At 40.0% G+C, this 23,627-nt stretch overlaps 1 protein-coding gene across 1 annotated transcript in view; it reads right to left on the reverse strand.

Annotated features, from left to right (window-relative positions):
* The window catches only part of LOC103361635 (disintegrin and metalloproteinase domain-containing protein 19-like), a 186,355-nt gene that overhangs the window by 12,984 nt on the left and 149,744 nt on the right, over window positions 1-23,627 (reverse strand). The window contains exons 5-10 of the mRNA XM_008287770.1: window positions 21,506-21,582; window positions 12,514-12,697; window positions 8,801-8,866; window positions 8,113-8,184; window positions 7,616-7,782; window positions 3,085-3,169 (exon numbers count right to left, since the gene is read on the reverse strand). Of these exons, the coding sequence (XP_008285992.1) occupies window positions 3,085-3,169; window positions 7,616-7,782; window positions 8,113-8,184; window positions 8,801-8,866; window positions 12,514-12,697; window positions 21,506-21,582 (651 nt within the window). The remainder of the gene's footprint in view (window positions 1-3,084; window positions 3,170-7,615; window positions 7,783-8,112; window positions 8,185-8,800; window positions 8,867-12,513; window positions 12,698-21,505; window positions 21,583-23,627) is intronic.

Here is a 23,627-nt window from a genome sequence, read left to right on the forward strand (position 1 = left end):
TGAATTATGCATACTGTATAAAATGGGGATGTGTTAACTGTCTGGAAATGCTGATGTTCTGCAGTGAAATCCTTCACATGCTATTTATTGCTCTGAGAGCTGAACCACAGAGGTAGTGTGTGCGTGTGTGTGTGTGCGCGCTGGGACTGTGCTTGTCAGCCACAGGACATTTGGATTCTACAGGCTGCCTCTGCCCACAGGACAGCTAAGACCCTATTAGAAGCTAATCAAGCTTGGAAAAGCTATCGATCTCTCTGGCCATTCAGTCCACTGCTGCACTCATATGTGGAGGCATACAGTTGAACAGGCTGAATGCTGCTACAGAGTGGATACTTTCAAGCTGCCACAAGGAGAGACTTGAGTGTAGCCAAGACTTTCTAGAAAAGGTCCTTAAGATTTGCTTAATGTAGCTCCACATTGTGCTGATCCTAAGCATGTGTAGTGCCTTTTCTCCATGAGATCAGCTCATTTAGTCAGGAAATAAAACTTGGCTATATTCAGATGTTTGAGAATAAGTTTATGAGGAAAATAAACTGAAAAAAATGACACCAAAATAGCAGACTACATCTTCCTGTATTTAAGGATGATTAAATGTTTATTTTTTAATCCAGGAATTTTCCTGTCAAGCAGCAATTGCTTTCGATTATCAAACGTGTCTCAACGTAACTGATCTTGACTTGTCATGGCGAGATATTTAATCTATTTTTCAGCAAGAGCTGACAGGAACCACGTCTGAAAAGTGGACTGCACGGCTGTCAAACTGATATCCCAAACATCCACTGAGAGATGACCTTGTTTTTTTCTTTTTTTCAAAGAGTCACACCAATCTTGAAACTAGGCAACACAAAAACAACCTTTTCCTTTTTATCCGTTCAAATCTGTTAAAGAGTAGTTTATATTTTGAGAACTAGCATATTTGCTCTCTTGTCCAGAATGAGACGAGTAGATCGACATCATTCTTGGGTCTGAGTGTAGCAAAGTAGCTGAATGCAACAAGAGATTAGCTGAGCTTACCGCAAAGACATACGGCGACGAGAAAAAGTATGCAAAGCCTTTGGAGTTTTGAAGGTTTTCTGCATGAATTGCTCATAAAATTGAATATGACCTTCAGTTTCTCAATGCAACATGATTTACGTATGGTGGACTCTGAACAGAGATGTTAAGATGATGGGTTTCTTTTTAACCCCATTAATCATTCCCCATTGTGCTGAGTCATCTTAGCTGGATTCCCACATCTAGGGAGCCACAAAACTAAATCACCTCCACTTACTGACAGTTTGTCTAAATGCGGACTGATGAATATCCTGTAGAAACTCTTACATTCTGGCTGTATACAGGTGTTGATGGTCAGTCCTCTAAAATCATTTTTGTTCTGAGCCATAGTTCACACCAGCAGATGCTCCTTATAAATAGCAAACTCAGAATGCCTGAGTGAATTTGATAAGTCAAAGCAGGTCATAATGGAAGAAAAAGTAATTCCAAAGAGTTTCTGTGCTTTCTGAGGACTTTATACTGGCCTATTCATACAACCAGTCAATCATGTGGCAACCATGCAGTGCATCAAATCTTGCAGATACGGAACAGGAGCTTCGGTCAATGGTTGCAAGAAAATGTCATCTCAGGGTCTTTGACTGTGTGGTCGTTGCATAAGGTACAAAAAAAAAAAATCTAAAGAGCCCTGCCCACTTTTTGATAAACGAAAAATGGTGTGTTGTAAGCTGATTGAAACTTTTTTCACCTTCTGAACACGAACACCCACTAGTGGGTTTGACAGACACGGTATCGTCAAAAGAACAAGTCACCAAAAATAACACCATCTGCCACCCAGAACCTGTAAAAACGGAGAGAATTGCCAAAGTCTTAACTCTCCAGTGGCCCTTGAACTAACCATTTGTGACACGCTAGTCTGTCTGGAAAATGTAAAAACTCACAAATAATAAACTATTTGCACTAGTTCTATGAAAAACAACAAAAAAATGGACTCAGCTGCAGCCAACATTCACAAGTGTTTGCCAAACTGCAGGTTGTTTTTTTGTTTTAGTAGGCACTTGTGGGCTCTTGAAAAAAAAATATTCCAAAATCTCTCAACTTCTAACCATGGTTGTGCTGTTTCCATGAAGGTGCAGGACTTTATATTGTGGGGAAAAATGAAGCCACAGTGTGAAGAAAATGTAACAGGAGCCAAGACCATACATCCACCGCTTGAAATTCAGAGAGTTAAAAACTCAAAACATCCAAGTCGAGTACTCCTCAGTGACATTTCAGTCTCATGTTTGCATTTTTAATTTTTATATCTGCTAAGCATCTTGAGGGCCATGGCTGTTGCTATCTTTTTTGCACAGTTACCATGGTTACAGGTGTTATTCTCATCCATCGCAAGGTTAATGGAAAAGGTTCAGTGTCTACGTCCCTGTTCTCACTACTGTTGTATACTCATTTACACATCCAGCAGCCAGAGCGCAACAGCTGCCTAAAGTCACGTTTGCATCCACCTGATAATATGAGTCCCTACTTTTAGCTCCAATTTAGTCTCCACCAACTTCTGAGAAGAAAATCTGCCTCTTTAGCTGCTAAATGCTACGCTGCGCTCTCTGATTGTGTCTGTTTGTTGTTTGGAGCTGAGTCGGGAGCAGGCATTGGATTTATCAGAGCGTCTTAATTGCAAACAGCTTCCTCCTGCTGCTGGACACCAGGTTGATGACAGCTGAGTGGAGGCATCTTAGCTAATAGAGGCTACAAAGCAGAGTTGCAGAGTTTGCAGATAATTCTTTATGGCCTTATAAGCGTTACACAGACATTTGATCTATTGTTAATATATAAATATCGATTGGTGCAGCCTTAACCTCTCGCCTCTATACCCTTAGCTGTCACCCTTTACCCTAATCAATTAATTGAATCTTAAAACCAAAATGCAAAATGTGGAAGTGATAAAAACAAGTCCACATTTTGGAGGCGGCTCTCAATACACCAAAACACAGACAATCGATAGAGGATGGATTCAAGCTGGAGGAAAAAGATTGAGGGGAAAAAGGAAAGAACAACAGATCAGGGAGAAGAAATGAGGAGAAATGTATTACCACGTACCACATTGATGCCTCCAGAGTTTTCCAGGCTGCACATCCCCTCCAGCGGTGCCATCCCAATAGTTGTCCCCTTGAAAATCACACCCCTATCACACACACATATACACAAACACACACACACACATAAGGAAAAATCACTTAACCTTAATCTCCTCCCTGTTCACTTACGGGCTCCACAGTGGATGCACACTGATTGCAGATGCAACAGCACTGCACAGCGGCAGACATGATAAGCCTGTCAGATGTGGGAGAGGGCGTGCAAGGAACCTCAATCTACCATGTGGTCTCCTGGCAGTTGTCACTTAGCATCCAAAAACAGAATCAGGCCCTGTCTGATGAATCAAAACAAAACAGGCCCTGTGGTATCAGCACAACTAATTACAGAGCATGAGGGGCCAACAATTTACTGCTTATAGATGAATGTGTGATGGTGCGTGTGTGTGTGTGTGTGTGTTTCCACTGCCGACATGCTGAGTTGTTCAGCCCAATTACAGCCAACTGAGGCGAAATCATCTGCTTAATAAAATCCCTGTTTAACTAATCATTTGTCAATTTATACACTAACAAAAATGGAATTATCTGACCCAAAGCTAGGGGTGTGTGTCATTAGAGCCATGCAGAGGCTCATCGGGAGACGGGAGGTTGGTGGCAGGATGTGGAGTTATTTCGCTTTCTTATTAGCTGAGGCACATTGTTGATTATCAAGCCACGCGTTAGTATTAGGACGGCCAAGAGCGCGCGGGTTCTTGCCCTGGACGAGAACTGAAGCAACTGATTTCGCTGATTAGTTCCTCCTGAGCTGCACATTCAGTGGAGGAATGACTGATCAATACTTTGAGCGGGGAATGCTCTCCATACATAAGTCAAGGCAGGACAGAGAGTTACTGCTGAGAGTTAAGTCTGGACACACCTTCTCATTCAAAGGTTTTTGCTATTCCTATAGAACAAGACACCAAAACTTTGAAATAAAACAACACATATGGATTTATGACCTAAAAAAAAAGAAAGAAAAAAAAGTGTGAACAAATCAAAGTATGTTAAATCTTAGAGTATGCTTTGATAACATCTTTCTCACATATGTTAAGCACTTGTTGGCTGCTATTCATTTAATCCAACTCATCCCAAACCATCTCAGCTGGGTCTCTGTGTGGAGATTGTTACACTTTTTTTTATTCATTTCATACTTCCATATGTGTTTAGATGTCTTGAGTAGGTGTGCTTCTTCTTTTTTTTTTTTTTTTTTGGCATTTTGCATCTACTTCAACTGGAGATTCAATTACTAAGGGCATGTTGCACCATGTGTCCAGCAAAACCATTCAGCCAGCAGGCTACCCCAAACTTTTGACTGATTCTGTACAAAACATATACTTTTGCTAGACAGGAACAGTTCAAGTTATTCTAAAACTTAAATTTACTCCCACATGAAGCTGGTTGAAAAAACTAAATATTGATTTTAGCTGCATTAAGCACAGTATAGGTGGCCAGTGAATGCAGGGAGACATTAAACAAAGGTTGGATGTTGGTTGTTGTGCCTCTTTTTTCTGTTACGCCGCATCCACCATAATGACTAGAAGATTTGTCTGTTTATGTGAAATTACTTGTAACAAGATAAACAGTGGTGTTTACTTCATCTATGTGTGATTCACAAGATGCCAACTGTGCATTTTCTTTCTTTTTTTTAACTAAAAAAGAACCCTAAGAAGAACATTTGCCCATGTTTGTGTTGCTGTGTTGGCTATAAATATGGTGAAGTTGAACACAGGCTCTGTCCGACACCTTGTCTACACTGGCCACACGGCTAAATAACAGGAAAACAGACTTGAAGAGCACAATTGCATTTACAGTCACAGACAAGAATGTAATTTCAGCAGCTGGTGCAGACAGCTGTAGCAGCAGCTGCCGTCCTCCCCAAGTACACCGAATCCGTTCAGCCACGGTTCTGCTGTGCAATCACACCGCGAGAGTAGCTTGCTGCTGAAATTTTGTAGTGAATTTATATTTACGGATTCATGGGAAATCATAATTTTGAAGTTTTACATGTATTGTTTTACAACCCATGGTGGCAGAAAGCCCTTGAATTGCATCACATAATGGTCACATATGGGAGTTCTCTGACTGTGCCACAGCACACTTTGCAGTAGCAGCTGGTAGTCAGTCTGGGAGCCTGTCACATAGTCTGCCTTTTTTCTTTTTCTCTCTTTTTTTTTTTTTCAACTTTATATTACACAGTTTTCTTCACAGTGTTTTTGTCAAATTGTGTTTATGCAGGCTGCAAAAAGTTCAGCCTGTCAGCCTCTGGAATGAAAAATACAGTACTCAGGAAACTATTCGTGTTCCCAAACCTCGCTGCTTCTGTCACCGAGTTGATCCCACACTCTTTCGCCCCTTTCTTTCCCTTTCTATCCTGTGGAACTCTTTAAAAAGGTATATAAGCCAATATAAAACTCATTCTTGCACATTTGTTTGTGATGTAAGCAAAATGCTGGCATCAGGTAATAAATAATACATAGATAATCACAGTTAGTTTTGCACAGTGTTCGCTATCTGCTGCTATTTCACCAAATCCCACCTGATAGTCCCAAAAGTATCAATCTGTCAGCTCTGATATCATGTATGTATGGATATATATGTATGTAAAAATTTACACATTTATTGCTGTTGAAATTGATCTAGCTTGGTTGCGATTCCATATGTTAGATTACATCCAGTTTCTCTCTTTTCCTGTCACCATATAAGTATATTGTACACGCTGATCACAGGGAGGGCCAGCATGGTTGTGCAGCTCCCTGTGGACTCTGAAGCGCTCGTAGTGCTATGAAGTTGTTTTCTTATGATGTGCTCCCTGTTTTGTTTGCATAATGGCACAACACACAGCTCTGCCAGTGTTTTCATACCATTTCAGAGATGTGCTGGTGCCGAGTAAATGTGGGTGTAAACTACACAGGATTTAAAATGTGAACAAAAAACAACATGATTCCTCGACTTTAATACTTATTTTTGGGTCACTAAGGGGCAATAGAAACAAGCTGTGTCAACAACATAACACATCATGGCCTTTTAAATTGATATGGAGAACTAGTGAGTAAACAGTTGCTTATTTACACATTAAGCTGTCATCGTTGGTAGTGACGTTTGTCCTTCTGATAATTGTAAACGCTGTATTCTATCTCCTTTTAGCTCTGTTTTAGGTCTCCTTCCATTCCTAAGAAAAATAGCTTTAGTATTCCACTCTGCTCACCAGCTACTGTTTAAGTTTATTTGTCTGTTGCTTGCTGGTGAACATGCATTTTAAGCTTTTCCTATGAGTGTCATGCTATGGCCTAAGACAACACTATGAGAGCGGTAACAGTGAATCCAAACAGTTGCGTTGCTTTATAAAGCCGATGGGAGCAGCATGATCCAGACTATAATTTCCTGTAAGTGCATCACTATTAGTGATTTCACATTATAATTTGATTCATTGCTCTTATAAAAATATTCTTTGCAGCCACTTTACACATAAAGTGTTTTCCTGGATGTAAAAAGTACTTTATTTTGATACAAGAAGCCTCCATAGGGTTCCTTTAAGTCAAGCGATGTAAAGGATCTCTGAGTGTGTGAAGTGAAGCCTGAGTAGTTACTTAGTATTTTATCAATGAAACATACTATTGTGTATGTAAGGTGCTTTTAGCACCCAGTCGCTCTTTTCAGTCCTGTCTGTCTGGTGAAGGAGCTTCAGTATTTATGATCAAAGCTGTCTACACTAGCATCATAGTAGCTCGATTTTTTCTTGCACTTTACACATTGCACTGACACCAAATGCATCTTGTGTTATGTGCTTTTACCATTAAAAACCTGGGACACCCCTGCCACTAAAGCCTAGAAAGACTGGACAAAACATACACCAAGACCGTTTCTACTTAAGGTAATTTACTGTCATGTATCCCACACAAGTGATGTTATCGGTCGTCAACGTCCGTCGCAACATGTTTGAAAAGCATCTTTAGGAGGAAGAAGACTGAAGATTAGAATCTTTACATATCACACATTGTTTATCTGTAATAGCAGCTGGCCCACGGTAGAACAGACCCAATGACCTAGACTGGAACAGATTCAGTCCAACTTTAGTATGAGCAGTTGTAAGACCCAAATTACAATCACAGTCATCTCATTAGTCATAATATGTGACCCTGACTTCACTTTGCACCTCTCTGGTTTGCCTGCGAGTGGATCTGTGGGTATTGGTAGTTGGTCTCTGGGGCAGAATAAATAAGACTAAGACCACCTGAAAAGCAAAAAACTGAACTAAAAAACAAAACAATGGTTTATATATTTTTTAAGACTAAATGGACCAAACCACAACTGTAAAAGTCTATTTTCTTTCCAACTTTCAGCACCTATGGCATCACGCTGCTTGAGTTTTTGCTTGCGCCTGCTGCAGAATTGCTTCTGACAGATCTCACTGATCCAGTATAAACACTAACAAAAGACTCCTCATGTTCTCCTCCTTTGCTACATAGCTGCTTTAGCTTAGGTGTGATTGTGCTTCTTACGTGAGCAGCTGGGCGTTGTCGTGTTTCTTGCGAGATTTCAGCTTTTGTCTCCACTGGAGGAAGGACCAGAGAGTGGCGTTTGGCTCCTCGGTGATGATACACTGATCTCTGTCGGTCCAAACTTCCAGACCAATTAGAGGCACACGGATGTTCAGTGCCCTATAGAACTAAATACACACACAAAAAAAACAAAAACAAATATGTATCAACACACACACACACACACACACACACACAAACAGGTTAGTCCGCTATCTTGTCATAACCTCCCATAATACAGTCTGGTCACACAAGACAATTTCTACCCTGTCTTCCATAAAAGGCTGTTGAAGGACACTATTGATTGAATCCTGATGAGACTTTATACAGCAGTAGATATTGGTGAGCACTTTTTAATCACTGATGATGCTCCCCATGCTTTCTATTAGCTTGTTGAATGGAGCTGTTTGTTCTCTGGAGAATAGGAAGTCAGTTGCAGGGGCACCCATCAGCCTTACCTTATCCACGTAATTGGCAATTTCCATTATCCTTGCCTTGGTCTTTTCATAGTCTTTATTCTGCCGTTTAAACTGCAGGACATTGGAGATAGTGGATGTTAGTGGTATGAATGAGGTCTGCAGTCAGTGAAATAAATAAATTGTCAGAATTAATCCATTTTAGAATTCCCTGCCGAGACTAATGACCCATGAAAACAACACTAGAACCCCAACTAGTCCAACTTCATCCATTCTACCTCTGTCCATCATCATAATTACACCAATTACAGATGGAGAAGCTGCAATCTTCTTATTCGTAAACATGTTCCGTTACCATGGCATTAACGCAGTACAGATAACCCGAAGTGAACTTTTATGAAGCTATAGCATCCCATAGGCGCAGAGTATAGTCTATTTAAAAGCCTTTTCCACCTTTACATTCCACCCACATCTGCTCCTTCATTATGCGGACATCCTTCTGGCTTGTCTCCACATGCTCTTGCCATGCTATGACTATTATGTTCGCTCAAAGCTGTCAGTATGAAAGCGTTCCATTAGCTTAAATTGGATAATTGTTTAAGAAGTGGACCATGTTTCCATCAGTGTGTCATTCTGTGGCTGGCTAATTTCAGTGGACAAATGGTATGATAGAGTGTGCCCTGGAATATTCTGCTGTGGAATGAGTTGGGTAGGCGGAGAGTCATCTTACCAGTGTGTTGTCTGCCACAATGTACAGTTCCATGTACTTTGTGGTACCCCAGGTGTTTCTTTTGACCTGACAATAAAGATACAAGGGTGATTATGAACAGGGCACCAGTTGTATTTGTTTGGTATAATGGTGAGCCAAAAATATTCTGAGCACTCACAGATAAATTGAATAACACTGATAATCTCTTAACAACGGCACATGTTAAGAACTGGGTTTTATTAGTTTGTAGGTGACAGTCAGCTCAGTCCAGTTAAGTAATGTGGGAAAAAACGTGCCTGTGTAAAGACCTGACTTTGATGAAGCCAAATGGCTATGGCTGGGTGACATGGCTGGGGCATCTCCGACACAGACAGGCTTGGGGGATACTTTAAGGAGTGTTGGAAGATGTTCTAAGACAATCTGATCCAAGACTTAAAGGATCCTCTTGGGAGCTGATAATACAGAGCACCATCAGAGGTTTTGTAGACTCCAGGGCGTTGGGGGTTAAAGCTGGTTTGACGGCGGGCCAAGGACCAGAAGCATATTAATCAGGTGGTTTTAATGTTGTGGTTTATGGGTGCACACTATACTGTATTTTATTGCCTTTTGAAGGCAAAGAGCAGTATGGAATCAGTTAGGTTGAAAAAGAAGGGTTTGTAGTTTGAACTGTACAACAGGTCAGTGAATTCAATAAGGTTGCACTTTATTTGCAGACACTAATATTTAATCTCTACCTTAACCAGTAGAATTCGATTCCCCAGTGAACCACGCTTTTGATACAATTCTGGCAGGAGTGTAAAATTGTGGAATTATAAAACTGATGCGAGGCACTGGTGCCAGTATAAGTGGTTCAACTAAACCAGGAGCCAGACCTCATTATTTGACCAGATAAAACAGGCTCAAATCTTACAACTGCTTAGTCTAAAAGAGTTAATAAAGAGGTGAAAAGTCTAATATGTGTGAGTGGCCTTCCAGTCATCCCTGCTGTTGTGTTTTCAAAGCTTTATGATTCCTTCTATCCCCTCCATCGTTAAGTTTCCACCCTCCTAATACTTGATTACAACCATTAGAAAAAGGCTCTGCTGTAATTAAAGCTCATTGATTTATGTGCAAAGGGAGGTGGGGGGATGTAACAGCAATGGCAGGGAATCAGCGATGCTGTGATTGCAGCCTGTGAAGTTCAGCACACACACATATCCACACTAATGCATTCACACATTGTTTATTTGAGACGCAAATAGTGGCAAAAGCCTTGGGACCTCAGGTCTGCTGTGGCTGGCATTTCTGCATAACAACCAAGGATTAATGGGTGGCTGTGGAGAGCCAAGGGGTATGATGCAGGAGGGAGGAAGATAAAGAAACAGGGGAAAAGGATGATGCCCTGGTGGAGAGCTAAGAGGGAACTTAGCATATGAGGTGTGGAAAAAGATGAAGCCAGTTTAAGTGACTGAGAACTTAAACTGGAAAATGACAAATACAGGCATAAACATAACAAGAAAAACCAAAGATTGAGAATTCGTTGCAGCAGTCTAAACAGATGAAGGCAGAAGGGCCCACTGAGGAGCCTTTTCATCATCTATAACTGCAGATGAGCAAATCAGACTGGTTTAATTCTTCTCTGTAGAGGCACAGGAAACTGATTCATAGCCATGACAAGCTGAATCAAAGCCACAATTCCCTCCATTTCCAGGTGGTATGAGCGTAATTCTGCTTCCTAAAATTGCACAATGACCTATTCAATATTGTTTTTGCAGATGATAAAGACCACTGATGCTGCAGAGCCAAATGTTCTGATTGGCGAACCAAAAGACGATTATGACTCAGTCCTTCACATTAGAGGTAGTACATGAATCATAACTATTTCTGTTTGTCTGAAATTCTGTTTCTCTGACAACAACACAAAGCTTGAGTGGTCCCATTGAAAGCCTGCGATGACATGAAGATTAGAGGGTGGCACAGGAGTGGATAAGTTAAAAAATAAATAAAATAAAATCTTGTCTTGTCCTGGCTGTGGAAGATTAACTCTTGTCTCATCCTGGACCCATGTTGTGTGGGTGTTTAGGCATTACCATGATTTTGATCGGATTTTCTCGACATCCCTTTCATTGATTACTTTGTGTTCTCTTGCACAGGTTTCTCTTGAAACACACTTTCTTAGAAAGCTATTTAGCAATACTGAGAACATGCGAGCATACCAAGAAACTCAGTAACAAGAAAATACAATTGTCAGGACATCAACAATCTCGACAATGCCTCCATTTTCAGCACCATTGTGGAGGAGCTCTTTCGCAACACTGATCCTTGCCCCTCTACAACAGTGGTCTTAAACAATGTGTCCTGTTGCACCAAAAAAACTGCCCAGCAATCCACAAGACCCAAAGGTTCAGCAGCCAGTGTCACAGTGGAGGACACCCAGAGACACCCCGACAGGTCCCTTGTCTGTGGCCAAACAAGTCAGAGCTGTTTTATGGACAGTATGAGGGAGACCAACCTAATATTACTTTTATTACACAAATAACAACAAAAAAGTTAAAGCTTATACAATAGCATAAAGTTTGAAAAAAAAATCCTTAAGCTCATTCGGATTTAACCATGATGCTGTGTTCAATATATAAAGTTACAGTGATTCCAACAGTTTTTTTTTTTTTTCTGGTGTTACAGATTCTTTTTGAAGGCAGGATTCTAGTGAAGTTGTGTGGTGAGGGAAGTTTGGACTTTGGTGTACTGCACACATTTAGAGTTTGAATCAATGTTAAGACTGCCCAGATTGTAGTGAAATTATCAGGGAAAAAAAAAGAAGCTGCATACTGTAGCTGTTTTTAATGGTGAATTCAATTTGGTTCAGTCGGTGTGCACATTTAGAATTCCTTAAGTTGTACATTTTTAGGCAGAAGTTTGAAGATGGCAGGCTCTGCTCTCTTGCTTTGGTCTGTATACAAGTGTGACGTCATCGTACAGCCACAGCACCCATCAAAGCAAGCAGATTTTTTTAAAGGTTTGTTAGCAGAGCAGTAGCACTAATACTTTACTGTCATTATCAGGTCTGTAGCTTGCCCTCATTTGTCTGACACTTCACTTCGATCTGCCCTTGTAAGACATAAGACTTGACCTGGACTTGACCTCAAAGATGTAAGACTTGGCTTGGTTTTAAAATCAAATGACTTAAAGCTTGGCTCAGATTTATCCCAAAAAACTTCAAAAAACTTTTTAGAAACAAGTCAAAAGACTTAAAAAAAATGTCTTTGGTACAAAATGTCTTTTGCCAGTATTCAATGTAGAAAATATATCCAGTTATCCCCAGCTGTCAAGAGTGGAAGCTTTTGAAACAGAACTACAAGGGATAGAAAACTCTGCTCTGAAAGCCAGACTAATGAAAGTCTTAGATGGGTTAACAATCCACTTAAGGTAGAGTTAGGGCTGTTTTATTAGAGGTTTTCCTAACTGACATCCCTGAAGATGTTAAGTACAACCCTTCAACACCACACTTCAGGACCTTTACCCAGATGTCAGATGTGACAATACTCTGAGTGAAACATAATCATCCACTGAACAATATCTGGGGAAATACACTTGTCTTCGGACACACAGAGATGAAACTGTTATTGATCTTCTCAACAAAAAAGTGGGTCTTCCGTTTCTTTAAATAGTATTTAAGTATTGAAAGGAGACCAACTGAATACAGTCTGACATTGTATTTGTAACAAAAGAGAGCCATTAGTGTCTGGGAGACTCACCCGTGAATGAAATGGTCTGAGCAGGTTGGAGATATGGTTGAATTGTGTGGTGTGATGGCCGTGGCCACAGTTTCCACCTTCAACTGGCAGTTCCTTAGCACTCAACAGTGAGTGGTGCATTGGATCCACACCGCTGATTGGCTCCAGGTAGTAGGTGTCACTAGAATTCAAGGATATCAGGCCCCTGTGAGGAAGGAAAAAAAAGTATGAATGAGAGATGTCAGGCTATTGAAATTGAAAGAAGCAACACGTAAGAATACAACTTCCAGGAATATTTAAAAGGCAGGTAGAGGGCCTGAAACAGTAAGTCGCATGACATACTGTTGTTTTACAAAGGCAGGCCTAATTTACCAGGATGTAAAAGTGCAATTCTCAAATCTTCAGTTTTTGTGTTTAAAATTAAAGAGACCATATCATGCACATCTACATGTTCATAATTTTATTTTGGGGGTTTTCTAGAATATGTTTACATGCTTTAGTGTTCAAAAAACACATTATGTCTCTAATACTGTACAATGCTACAGCACCTCTTCTCAAATTCTGATTTCAGGTCCTGTCTCTTTAAGGCCTGTCCTAAAAAGCACAGCCTACTTTGATTGGTCAGCTGGACTATTAAAAACCAGGCATCACTAGTCATGTACCATAACACCACATCTATCAGTATAGCCAGAGATACGTAGCCCAAGCAGAAGTGCCTTCATTTGAGGGGCTTCTTTATATATGAGCAGCCTCAAGGTGTCAGCAAGCTTCAAATATAATGCTTGGTTTTCTGGAACTCCATATGTAAGGGCCATCTTTGAGTACAGAAGAGGTGTAAATACTTTCGCTTTCAGATGGGACTGGTAATTTGTACTTGAGCTGATGTACAAACTGGTTCTATTCAAGCATACCCAAGCTTTTCTGCAATGTGAGTCTTGCTTTGGAAGTTTGAGTGATCCCCCTGAGAGGATACCGCACTGCTTTCCTTGACCTGAGACTTATCAATTTTGTTGCCAGGTCTGCCAGCTCCACCTGTCCAACTGAAATGCTAAGTTCTGAGAACAGGGTGGACAGAATGCACATAATTACTAGATGTAAATGAAAAGGTCACAGGGTGAAACGTCAATATCTGTATGTCAATCACATGCCAATACTATGTGGAAATGGAGTGTTATTAATAAAGGTTGGTTCATATGAAAAATGACACTGATACAATCTCTGATCAATGAAGGAGAAAGATGAAAAATAAGATTCCAGTCATGTAGTTCAAGTTGAGTCGTCTGTGCATGATTACAGTAGCAGTAATAAATAGTGGAGAGCAAAGACGTGTCCTCGGCAGCAGAAAGTGACAAAAAGGCAATTTCGAGCAAACAGAGACAGTCTGCAGCAGTGACGGTGTTTGGCACTATGTGTTTAAATGTGTATGAGTATTTGTGTGAAAGACAGGGGAAGAGATGGAGCCTCTTGTTTCATCCAAAAGAAAATCTCAGACATATCCAGTGTATGTCTGAGTTTTACTCTTATGACGATCTTCCACCGACTACATATATTCATGAAACCCTCATCCATCACTGTCTCAATCCCAGAAGATGTTTCACCTCTGACTACTGACTCATAACTCTAATCTTCTACCAGACTCTAGAAGAAAAAAACTTGAAACCCCCCACAAAAAAACTGACAAAAAAACAAAACACAAAAACAAAGAAATAACAACTATCCTCACATCGAGACCTCATTTTTCGTCCATTTTTAGACACAGTATGCTCCATTTTTCACTGTTTCACAAACTTAAGTTTGGTGAAAACAAGGACTGGTTTTTCTCTCTGAGGGGAATGAATGACTCTAGCTTGAGGGCAGTTTGCATTAATTCTCCAAGTCTGTGGAACGCTACTGGAGGGATGGAACAGCATTCTTACGAAAGATATTTCTTCATTTGGTGCTTGATGAGAGCTGTGGAAAGGGCTATCCGACATGCTGGTGCAAAATGTTTAACAGGTGAATATTGTGGCAGACTGATATAAAACTGTATCATCTGTAAAAAAAAAAAAAAAGGATGCTGAAGGACTGATTAGGAAGAATGAAGTTATATAGTATATACCGGATGTATGAGAATTTCAGTCTTGATTCATCTTATTTGTTAGAAAGAATAAGTAAATAAGGTTGTATTTATGACCTGATGTCCAATGTCAGTGTTCTGTATTCTATACTCAGCTGCAAGAACTTTTTGATTGGGATAAAATAAAGGACTGAGAGCCACTACCTAGACCTGCTAATTGAGAACCTGACTGTCAACACTCGCCAACACTGTCAAAAATCCTTGGCTGACCTCGCTGTGATATTAGGACTAATACTTGGTGACCACAGGTACATCAGTAGTTGCATATACCTATGGTCAATAAACTGTATAGGTAATAAGAAATGTCAAAGTTATGTTTGAGTTCATCCAGAGAGTGTATCCTATTCCATGCATTGAGAGAACTGACTATTTTTTGAGCTATTTTAGGCCTACCTAGTTTATATTTAGATACTTACATCATATATATATAAGCGTTACCATTGAGGCAAACACATTCTAAGAACTCTTAAACCATGTGGTCCTTGAATATTCATAGCTGTCCTGACCCTGAAAAATAATGACTCATGCAGACTCTGCTCATTGTGGTTCAATATAGATTTGAAATTTGCGTGAAAACTATTTCACCTTGCCTCTGAACATTTTGTCAGAGTTGCTATTTACTTCACAGCAGACACAATAGGCACAAAGGGAATCAATTTGTTTTTTTGTGAAAGGAGTTGCGCTGGCTATTGTGTTCATCCTCGCTGCCTGACCATATGAGCACCATTGAGCTCTAAGCCATGCTTTCAGAAAATACAGTAGGTTTTTCTTTTTTTTTTTCTTAGGTAATTATGTGTCCAAGGCTGTACAGCAATTTCCCCTAAAATCGTGTAATTCATCCTGAATCAATACAAAACACCTCATTATGGTATAAAAGTTGGGAACTGTGGGGCAGGAGAGAAAATGAAAAAATAAATTATATATATAACCCACGACTGCTGGAGGACTGTATATAAGAACAGAGGTCAATGCTGAATCGGAACTAAAAGTTCTGATCCAAAACTTTGTTATCCTGGCAGAGAGCTCCGCTAACTGGCAACTCTTGCAGTCATGAGGTTTTGCATAATCATAAGTTCCCTGTGAGTACTGCATAGTCATGCAGTTTGGGAATTCCAAAGAAAAGCCTCAAATCCACCAAGAAAATGATGAGGGCATTTCATACAGCTCTGCAGTTGGAACATAATAAATAGGCTCATCAAGGTACTGCTTTAAATGTCTAATGCTTTCACACAAATCCTATGTGTAGAGTATGGAGCACAAGTGAGTACATCCCTGTGAAATATCTCTTAAAGGTCAAACGGTTATAAATGGAATCATGTCGTAGAAATAACATTCTGTCGAAGTTGAATAGTAGAGCTTTTTTTTTTCTTACAAGCAGTCAAGAAGAAGCACCTGAAGTGGCAATTTAATGCAACAGAAGTGAGTACAGTTGTGGTCACTGACAGACAAATTAAAAAAATAAATTGTCACTACCAAACTGAATCACAATTGTGATTTCTAATTAACCGACATGCATGTACATAGTTATAAAATGACCTGCTAACACCAGAACTTTCTCAGTTTTGGACCTATGGGTTGTATCTGTATCTACATGTATGCATCATGGCTCGACATAGAAAATAATTGCTAGAGGACTTTGCAAAGATGGAAAACAATACAGAAAGATCAATGACCAACTAAAAATGTATCAAAACACAGGAGGTGTTCAGGAGGTACAGAACAAGGCATCGCCCCACTAATCAGAGCTGTAGTGACCTCCCTTCTACAGTGATGTCATGGACATTGCGCAATCTAGCTTTGAAAAAACAAACAGGCAAATTGTTTCTGTGGCAGTTCATTGTGAAAGATGTCAACCCGAACAGACGGCTTTGGAAGAAACTGCAAGATCTCACTTTGCTAAAACACATGAAAAGAAGCCTAATGACTAAAGGCTTGGTCAGATAAGACTGAGGAGAAACTGTTTGCCTCAGATAGAGTCCAGCATATTTGACGTGAACTACCAGAGTGAACGCTTAGTGCTGACAGTGAAGCACAGAGGTAGGATTGTGATGACATGGAGGTGCATGTGTGTAAAAGTTGTTGGAGAGACGACATTTATAGATAGTAGCATGAATGCCTGTGGATATACCAAACTACTAGCTGACAAGATGACCTGACCAGGTATTTCACCTGACTTGAATCTAACAGAACATCTTTCAGGCATTTTAAAGAGAAACGCAGTGCAAAACAAGCCTTCTAGCAAAGAGCAGCTAAAAAAAAGTCTCTGAAGGATGGCAGAGCGTACAAGAGACATAAAAAGTGCTGAAAAAAATAAAAGATTTGAATTTTAGTAATGAAAGGCTTACTGACTTGCACTGAATTCCGACTGTGTGGCCTGCATTTTGAATATAGTAAATCTTAACTGTTAGTTTTTTTCTATCAATGAGGTCACATCTTTCTGTTCAACTTAGTCATGAAGAGATATAATTTGTAATCCTGCTGGGGTATGTTCACTGTTGTACACTGTATAGCAGAAATAAGGTCAGGAAACAGTGTCATTTTTCTGATCAAAATCAAGGACATTGTCAGAGCAGTATTCATCATCACATCGTCACGTCGCCGTCTCGTTAAAGATGCTATTGATTCATTGTTTATGATAAGACTGTTGCCGAGCAGAGGTAATGGTGAAAGATGTCAGCACATAAAAAGTGACCCCTGTCAGAAGAATACACTTTCTAGCCTCAAACTTGGCTGATTTCACGTTTCCTGTTACATCTGATTGAGGTTATCACTTTAAGCTCAGGCAATTATTCTGTCTCCCAAAACATTTACACTCCATTTTAGCACAAGCTTTTGTCCACAGTGATTCATAACGAGGTTAAGGGAAGAGTAAGCTTTGATTGTTTGATCGCCACAAATTACAAGGAATGGGAATGTTAAGACTTTAAAATAACTCCATAGTACTCTTTTATGAGTCTGTGAAGAGCATACAAAACAAGAGCAGAGACAGGATGCCTGTTTTTTTCTTTCTGTCATTCTTTCTTTCTTTCTTTCTTTCTTTCTTTCTTTCTGTCCTTCTTTCTTTCTTTTCAGAACAAGCTGAGTGTGGCATTCAGTGTGAGAAGGTGTGATGATGTCATCTCATGTTGCAGATTTTCATAAAATCTGAATCGTGTCTACCTAACTGTGATTTGTATTTTGGGCTCAGTTGTTAAGATCTTATTCAAAACAAAATGGAATCTTTCAGTATAAAATCGAATGTCATGATATATTGAAATAATTTAAAGTTCTCTCATGGTCTGGAGGGCTGACTACTCTTTTGGCTGTTGATAGGGTTCTAAAAAAACGTCTTTCAAATTAATATATTTGTCCAGGACGTACTTTATCCTTTCTGCCATTTTACCTCTACATCCCTTGAATGGCACCTAATAGCTTCATATAATCCCGGTTTGTTGTTTTGGTCCAAGAACAAACTCGTGCTGGTCGGCTCACATTTGGACAGCTCTGCGATTGACTGGACATTTAAAAAGGCATTTACATTCTGCTGGCTTACAGATCTCTATTCTCCCCCACGTCTGCTCTGTTCCCATCAAAGCTGCTGTCAACAAGCAGAATCTGGCTACCTGCCCAGATCAGGACAGAGGGACTGAAGAGTGCCGACGGACGTGTCAGCGCTGAACCAGCCACTATCAGATGGAAAAATATAAACATTTTCTAAGAACGGGATGAAAAACTTCTTTAAACTTTTATCTGTTTAGCTTTACTGAGCAGGCTTTTGAATTAATTCCTACTAAAGCCCCACTGAGCTGTAACTTTACGTCTCTTTTATTGGATCAAATTCATGAATATATATTTTGGGACACACGTCCTGAGGATGTGCAGCATCTTTGCCAGGAGAAAGCTTCAATCTTCAATATTCAAAGTGTTCTGCATTAAAATCTGTCAGAGGCTGTGAACATTTAAGACTTTTAAAACTTCTGCCTGGATCCCCGAAAAGGATCAAATGACTCATTTTCATGACAATCTGAAAAAGAAGGAACGAGACGCAGAGATCTGACAGTGCAAGTTGAACTTTCTCCGGTTTGAACAAAATTTTATCCGGATGTACTGAGGGCAAAGATCAGGCTCACTCTTTTCAGTCTGCTACTGACATTAAAATGAAAAAGACACACATAGATGAAAAAATTAAAGGAAAAATCCAAATCCTAGAACCTGCTGTGAGGGGATCTGGTGACTCTGTTATTGTGCATTTGGTGGTTTGGTTGTCCCTTAAGAAATAGTCACTCCAAATCAATACAAAGTTCTCCTGAGTGATCATTTTTATCCAGTGATGAAACATTTCTATCCTGATGAGAGCGGTCTCTTCCAGGATGACAGTGCCCTGATCCACTGGGCCACTGAATGGTATAGCCTTTACAGTCATCAGATCTCAACCTAACAGAACATCTATAGAAGAAATTTGAAAATATATTTTGGAAAAATGGTGTTCCATCCCTCCAGTAGAGTTCCAGACACTTGAAGATTCAATGCAAACAAGCAGTGAAGCAGTTCTGGCTAAATGTTGTAGCTTAACACCTTACTTAAGGCATGTTAAGTCCTTTAGTTTGTCACCCATTTGTATGTTTTTGCCTTCTACAGATCTAATCCAGGTGATGGCCGTGTAGCTTGGTTTGGATGACATTTTATACAGTAGTTAATAAAGGTAATATTTCTTCCAGATAACTAGTATTACAATTTATTATTTGATGTCCAACACCTTTCTATAAAAACTACTCTTCTCACTACTTAATGATGTTAATCAGTCACTTTATATGGACTTTATACTTCTTCAAAATACCTTCTACAAACCCATTTATTGGCGTTTTGCATTGCGAATGCAAGATCAGTCAAGTGTTACTACTGTTAAAGCGAAAGAGTGACACTGAGCTCAAAAACTGGCTGGCGGTATGTCACTCCCAGTTTAGTGGCTCATTCTACAGTAGTCAGTTGATGCTGTCAGATGGCACGTCGCTGGTATTCCATCATCACAGCCCACTTTCTAACAGCAGGTCTCACTTGATGCTGGTAGGTCACTCCTGGCTGGCGATTAAACTGTCACAGCAGAGTGTAATTGCAATGCCAGTAACATAGTGTTAAACCTAGTACTGTAGTACATGTTAAAATATATATTTAAATGCTGTCTTTATTGACAAGATAGAGCAAGTAAATGCACTTGCAATAACGCTGTCTTTGGGTTGAGACTCTTAAAAGCTTCCAGTGTTAAAAATAGTTTGATTTCAATATTAATGCAACAAAAGCTTAAAACGCTGCATTATATTAATAATAGTGAAGCAAGCTATGATTGGTCGAGCTACAACAGCCATAACATAGGGGAAGAAGTATTTATTGTTCCAACACATAACTTCTCAAGAACAGATTAGCTGTCTTGGAAAAAAAGAAATATGCACTGTATTGGAAATTATGATGACAGATTGAGGTCGTGAACTAGAAATCACAGGTCAGCAACGTGCATGTCAACCATTTTCATTGCATAGTGCTGCACATCTTGGACACACAGAGTTACTGAGGCTGTTGTCCCAATCTTCCTAAAAGGGAAATTGGTAGACATTTTGGAAGGATTACATTTTCAGGCCACATCCATCCATAGGTGTAATTTCTGGTGAGCTGATTGCAAATGATCTCTCAGATGGACGACCTGCATGCGAGGATCCTGTGCTTGGATTGGTCACGTGTCATCGGTGATCATGTGACAGATCGTCTGTTGTAACTGATGACAAACGGCGGAGTTGTGGCCGTTCAAGTGCTTGGCTACAGCCCTAAATGACATGTCAGTTTTTAGAATGCTAACAGCCTGTTCCTGTCTTTCTCTTGTTATCACAACAGCAGCCTCATGGGAATTGGAATGTGCCGCTGCAGGAGTGGCAGGTATATGGAATACAATATGTCTTACAAATTTCATTGGAATTATGATAGCTTGATTGCCCGCAAGGTGTGAGATGCTGTTATGAAACAGTATAAGCCACTGAAGTATGGTTTGTGACAGTAGAAGAGAAGCAACATGAACACCAGCATACCTCTGTAAAATCAGCATTGAATCAGGAGTGACATACCATGAGCCACTTTTCGATCTAGGTGCTGGTGTAGACAAGTTGTGTAATCCATCATGTACTAGAGGCACAACACTGAAGTCATGTTTTGTATCAGCTGATCGGTATCAGCTGTTTCACTAATGCATCACAGCGGAATTGCACAACCATGCACTTATGTCAACACCATTCACTGCCACAGCTCCCTCCACCGTTCTAACCTCAACCTTGTGCATTGCTTGCTTGATTGTAGCCTCGTTTGACATCAGCACCAAATGCTGTCCTTTCCTTCCCCCTTCCTTCCCCCCCAAGCACAGAAGTGAAACCACTATTGTCTTGTTTTGTCCAACTATCAGATCCCAAAATCTGAAGTTTACTGTAATGTAAAACATAGAAATGCAGCAAATTATAACATTCTGCAGTGCAATGAAAGGGAGAAGCTATTCTTCTCCCAGACACATATCTGGATATAATCTAAAACTCTCAAAGCTCAGAGAATGGGTTTTCTACAGTGGTCTACCATGGCGGTATCAAATTGACTTTACATCTTAAATTTTTAAGGTCTGTTTGCACAAGAATTAGGAGTTTCTGTGACAGTTTGTCTAGGCTGCCCTGATCATGTGAAAGGATCAAAGCATGCAGGAATAACTATATTTGCATAATATGGAAAAATGGTTTCTCATTTGTCTAAAGTGTTCCCAGCTGTATTTAATGTTTTGATGTTCCTTAAATTATTACACTAAACATATTTAAGTTCAGTAATTGTATTCAAAATGACAGAAACACATGTGTTATAGTTCAACAGTACTGAATCCTCAGCTGCTGACTGTACCTGACTCCTGAGCATGTGCTGAGAGCGACCCAGGAATCTGGATGTCCTCTTACATGGCCGTGGTAGAAGCAGTGATCCTGTAAGAGAAAAGAACTGGAATCAATACTTCATATTTCATTGGGAGGAAAGCTTTACAAAGCTATGATAATGTTTATCCAGACATGCCCCTGGTGCAGCCAGAGCAACAATCAATTGATGTGATGGATCGACTTGCTGCTCTAAGTGTCCCCAAAGCGAATCATGTCCTGTTTCATGACAACAGCAGCCGGTAAAAACACTGCCTGCAGAATTGCAACAACCGCTACGACGAATCAATAAAGCTATGTGAAGCTTCTCACAAGTTGGGAGTCTGGCCGCTCAAGCATCCTGATGAGATTTTGAAATGAATTAATCAGACTTGCAACAAAAGAAGCAGAATATGAAGAACGCTTCGCTAATAGGAAAAAGGCAAGCTCCCTGAGAGTGTGATGAACATGTGTATAAAATCAAAGCTCTTCATGCGCGACTGGAGCCCATCACAGAGAGCCAATAACTCCACACTGCCTGATAAACATGAGCAACATGTTTTTCATTTAGATTTTTACTCTCTTATTTCCTTTGAGATGCACATTACGACACAAATTAGTGCAAAAACATACAGTGCAGTCATTTATAGTCCATTTGGTGCTTAGCTTTCTTTCACTCTAGGAACAGGAGTCTGGGTTTAGAAAGAGAGCTCCTTGGTTCAGTACACTGTATGATCCACACAGAATGTTCCACCCAGTTCCACCTAGAACGCTGTTGCAGTGGGTCACTTGTTGCTATTGGCTATACCATGCTTTTAAGGGTAGTTTTGAAAGCGGTGCAGATTTTTCAAAATAAATGACAGAAATGTTAATTGATGCATTTTTTTCTCCCGTGTCTTACTGACAACACACAAACTGTGAATTCTGCCGATTGTTATACACGCAAGTTATAAAACTTATCATGAACACCAATTTGAGTACAACTGTGTCGGCTAATCAGTCTAGCTGTATGAACATGCTTATAAATTGGACCTGTTAACACCAGAATTTCCTCTGTTTTGGACCTAGGAGCTGTGTCTATCTAAAAATCTAATCTGGATCATGGCTCCATATGGAAAAGAATTGCCAGAGGAACTGAAAAAAATTGGATTGTGAGCCTTTATAATGGAAAATGACACAGGAAGATCAGTGACCAAGAAAAATTGATGGAAACACAGTTGTAGCCATAATCAGGAGGTGTCGAATGAGCCATAGTAACAACAATCCGAGTCGGAGTGACCATCCTCGTAAAATGATGCCATGGACAATGTGCGACTTTCACAACCTAGCTCTGAAAAACAGATGGGCAAGCACATCAGACTTATTGTCAGTAGAGATCAGAGATTATGTAACAGCTCAGACAGTGTGAAGTTGAAAAGGATGGTACAAAACTTCCACCCCCAGGACCATTACAGTGAGTGCATAGTCCTGACATTGAGGGAGTGTGATGATATGGGGCTGCTTGAGTGCAAAGGTTTATGGGGAGATTGCATTTATAGATTGGATCACTGTGGATGTGCAAAAATACTAGCTGCCAAGATGACCCCCAGTCTGCAGAGGCCTGGCTGAAGAGGAATATGATAATGATCCAAAGCACACAAACAAAATCTGAAAAATTTCTAACAAAGAAAAAAAATATGATCTTGCCAATTGGGTGGCTTGAAACAAATAGAAAACCTTCGAGATATTTTAAAGAAAAAGGTTGACCTTTGTTGCATTAACCCAGTGTGGAGCTTGTGTTTTTTTTATATAGTAAATCTACACTGTTAGTTGCTAGATGCTAGATTTTATTTCACAAAAGAGCAAATACCCTACTGTTCAATTTAGAAGTAGCGCGATTACCATAAGGTGGTATAACTTTGAATATTGCACAAGAGTGACTTCTGTTGTTGCCAGTTGGATACAACAACACTGGAGTTTGATTGTGCAAATGTTGCTGTCACCCAGAAAGGATTCACTGCTCTATATAAACAAGGCCAACCTGCAGTCATCCAGAACGCATCCATTCTTCTGTCTAAATAAGCTCAGCCTGATGTCCAGAAATTGTGCTCTACAACCTTGTGCAAACAAACATGTTG

Source organism: Stegastes partitus, unplaced genomic scaffold (assembly GCF_000690725.1).
Source record: "Stegastes partitus isolate 25-593 unplaced genomic scaffold, Stegastes_partitus-1.0.2 Scaffold519, whole genome shotgun sequence".
Taxonomy (NCBI): Eukaryota; Metazoa; Chordata; class Actinopteri; family Pomacentridae; genus Stegastes; species Stegastes partitus.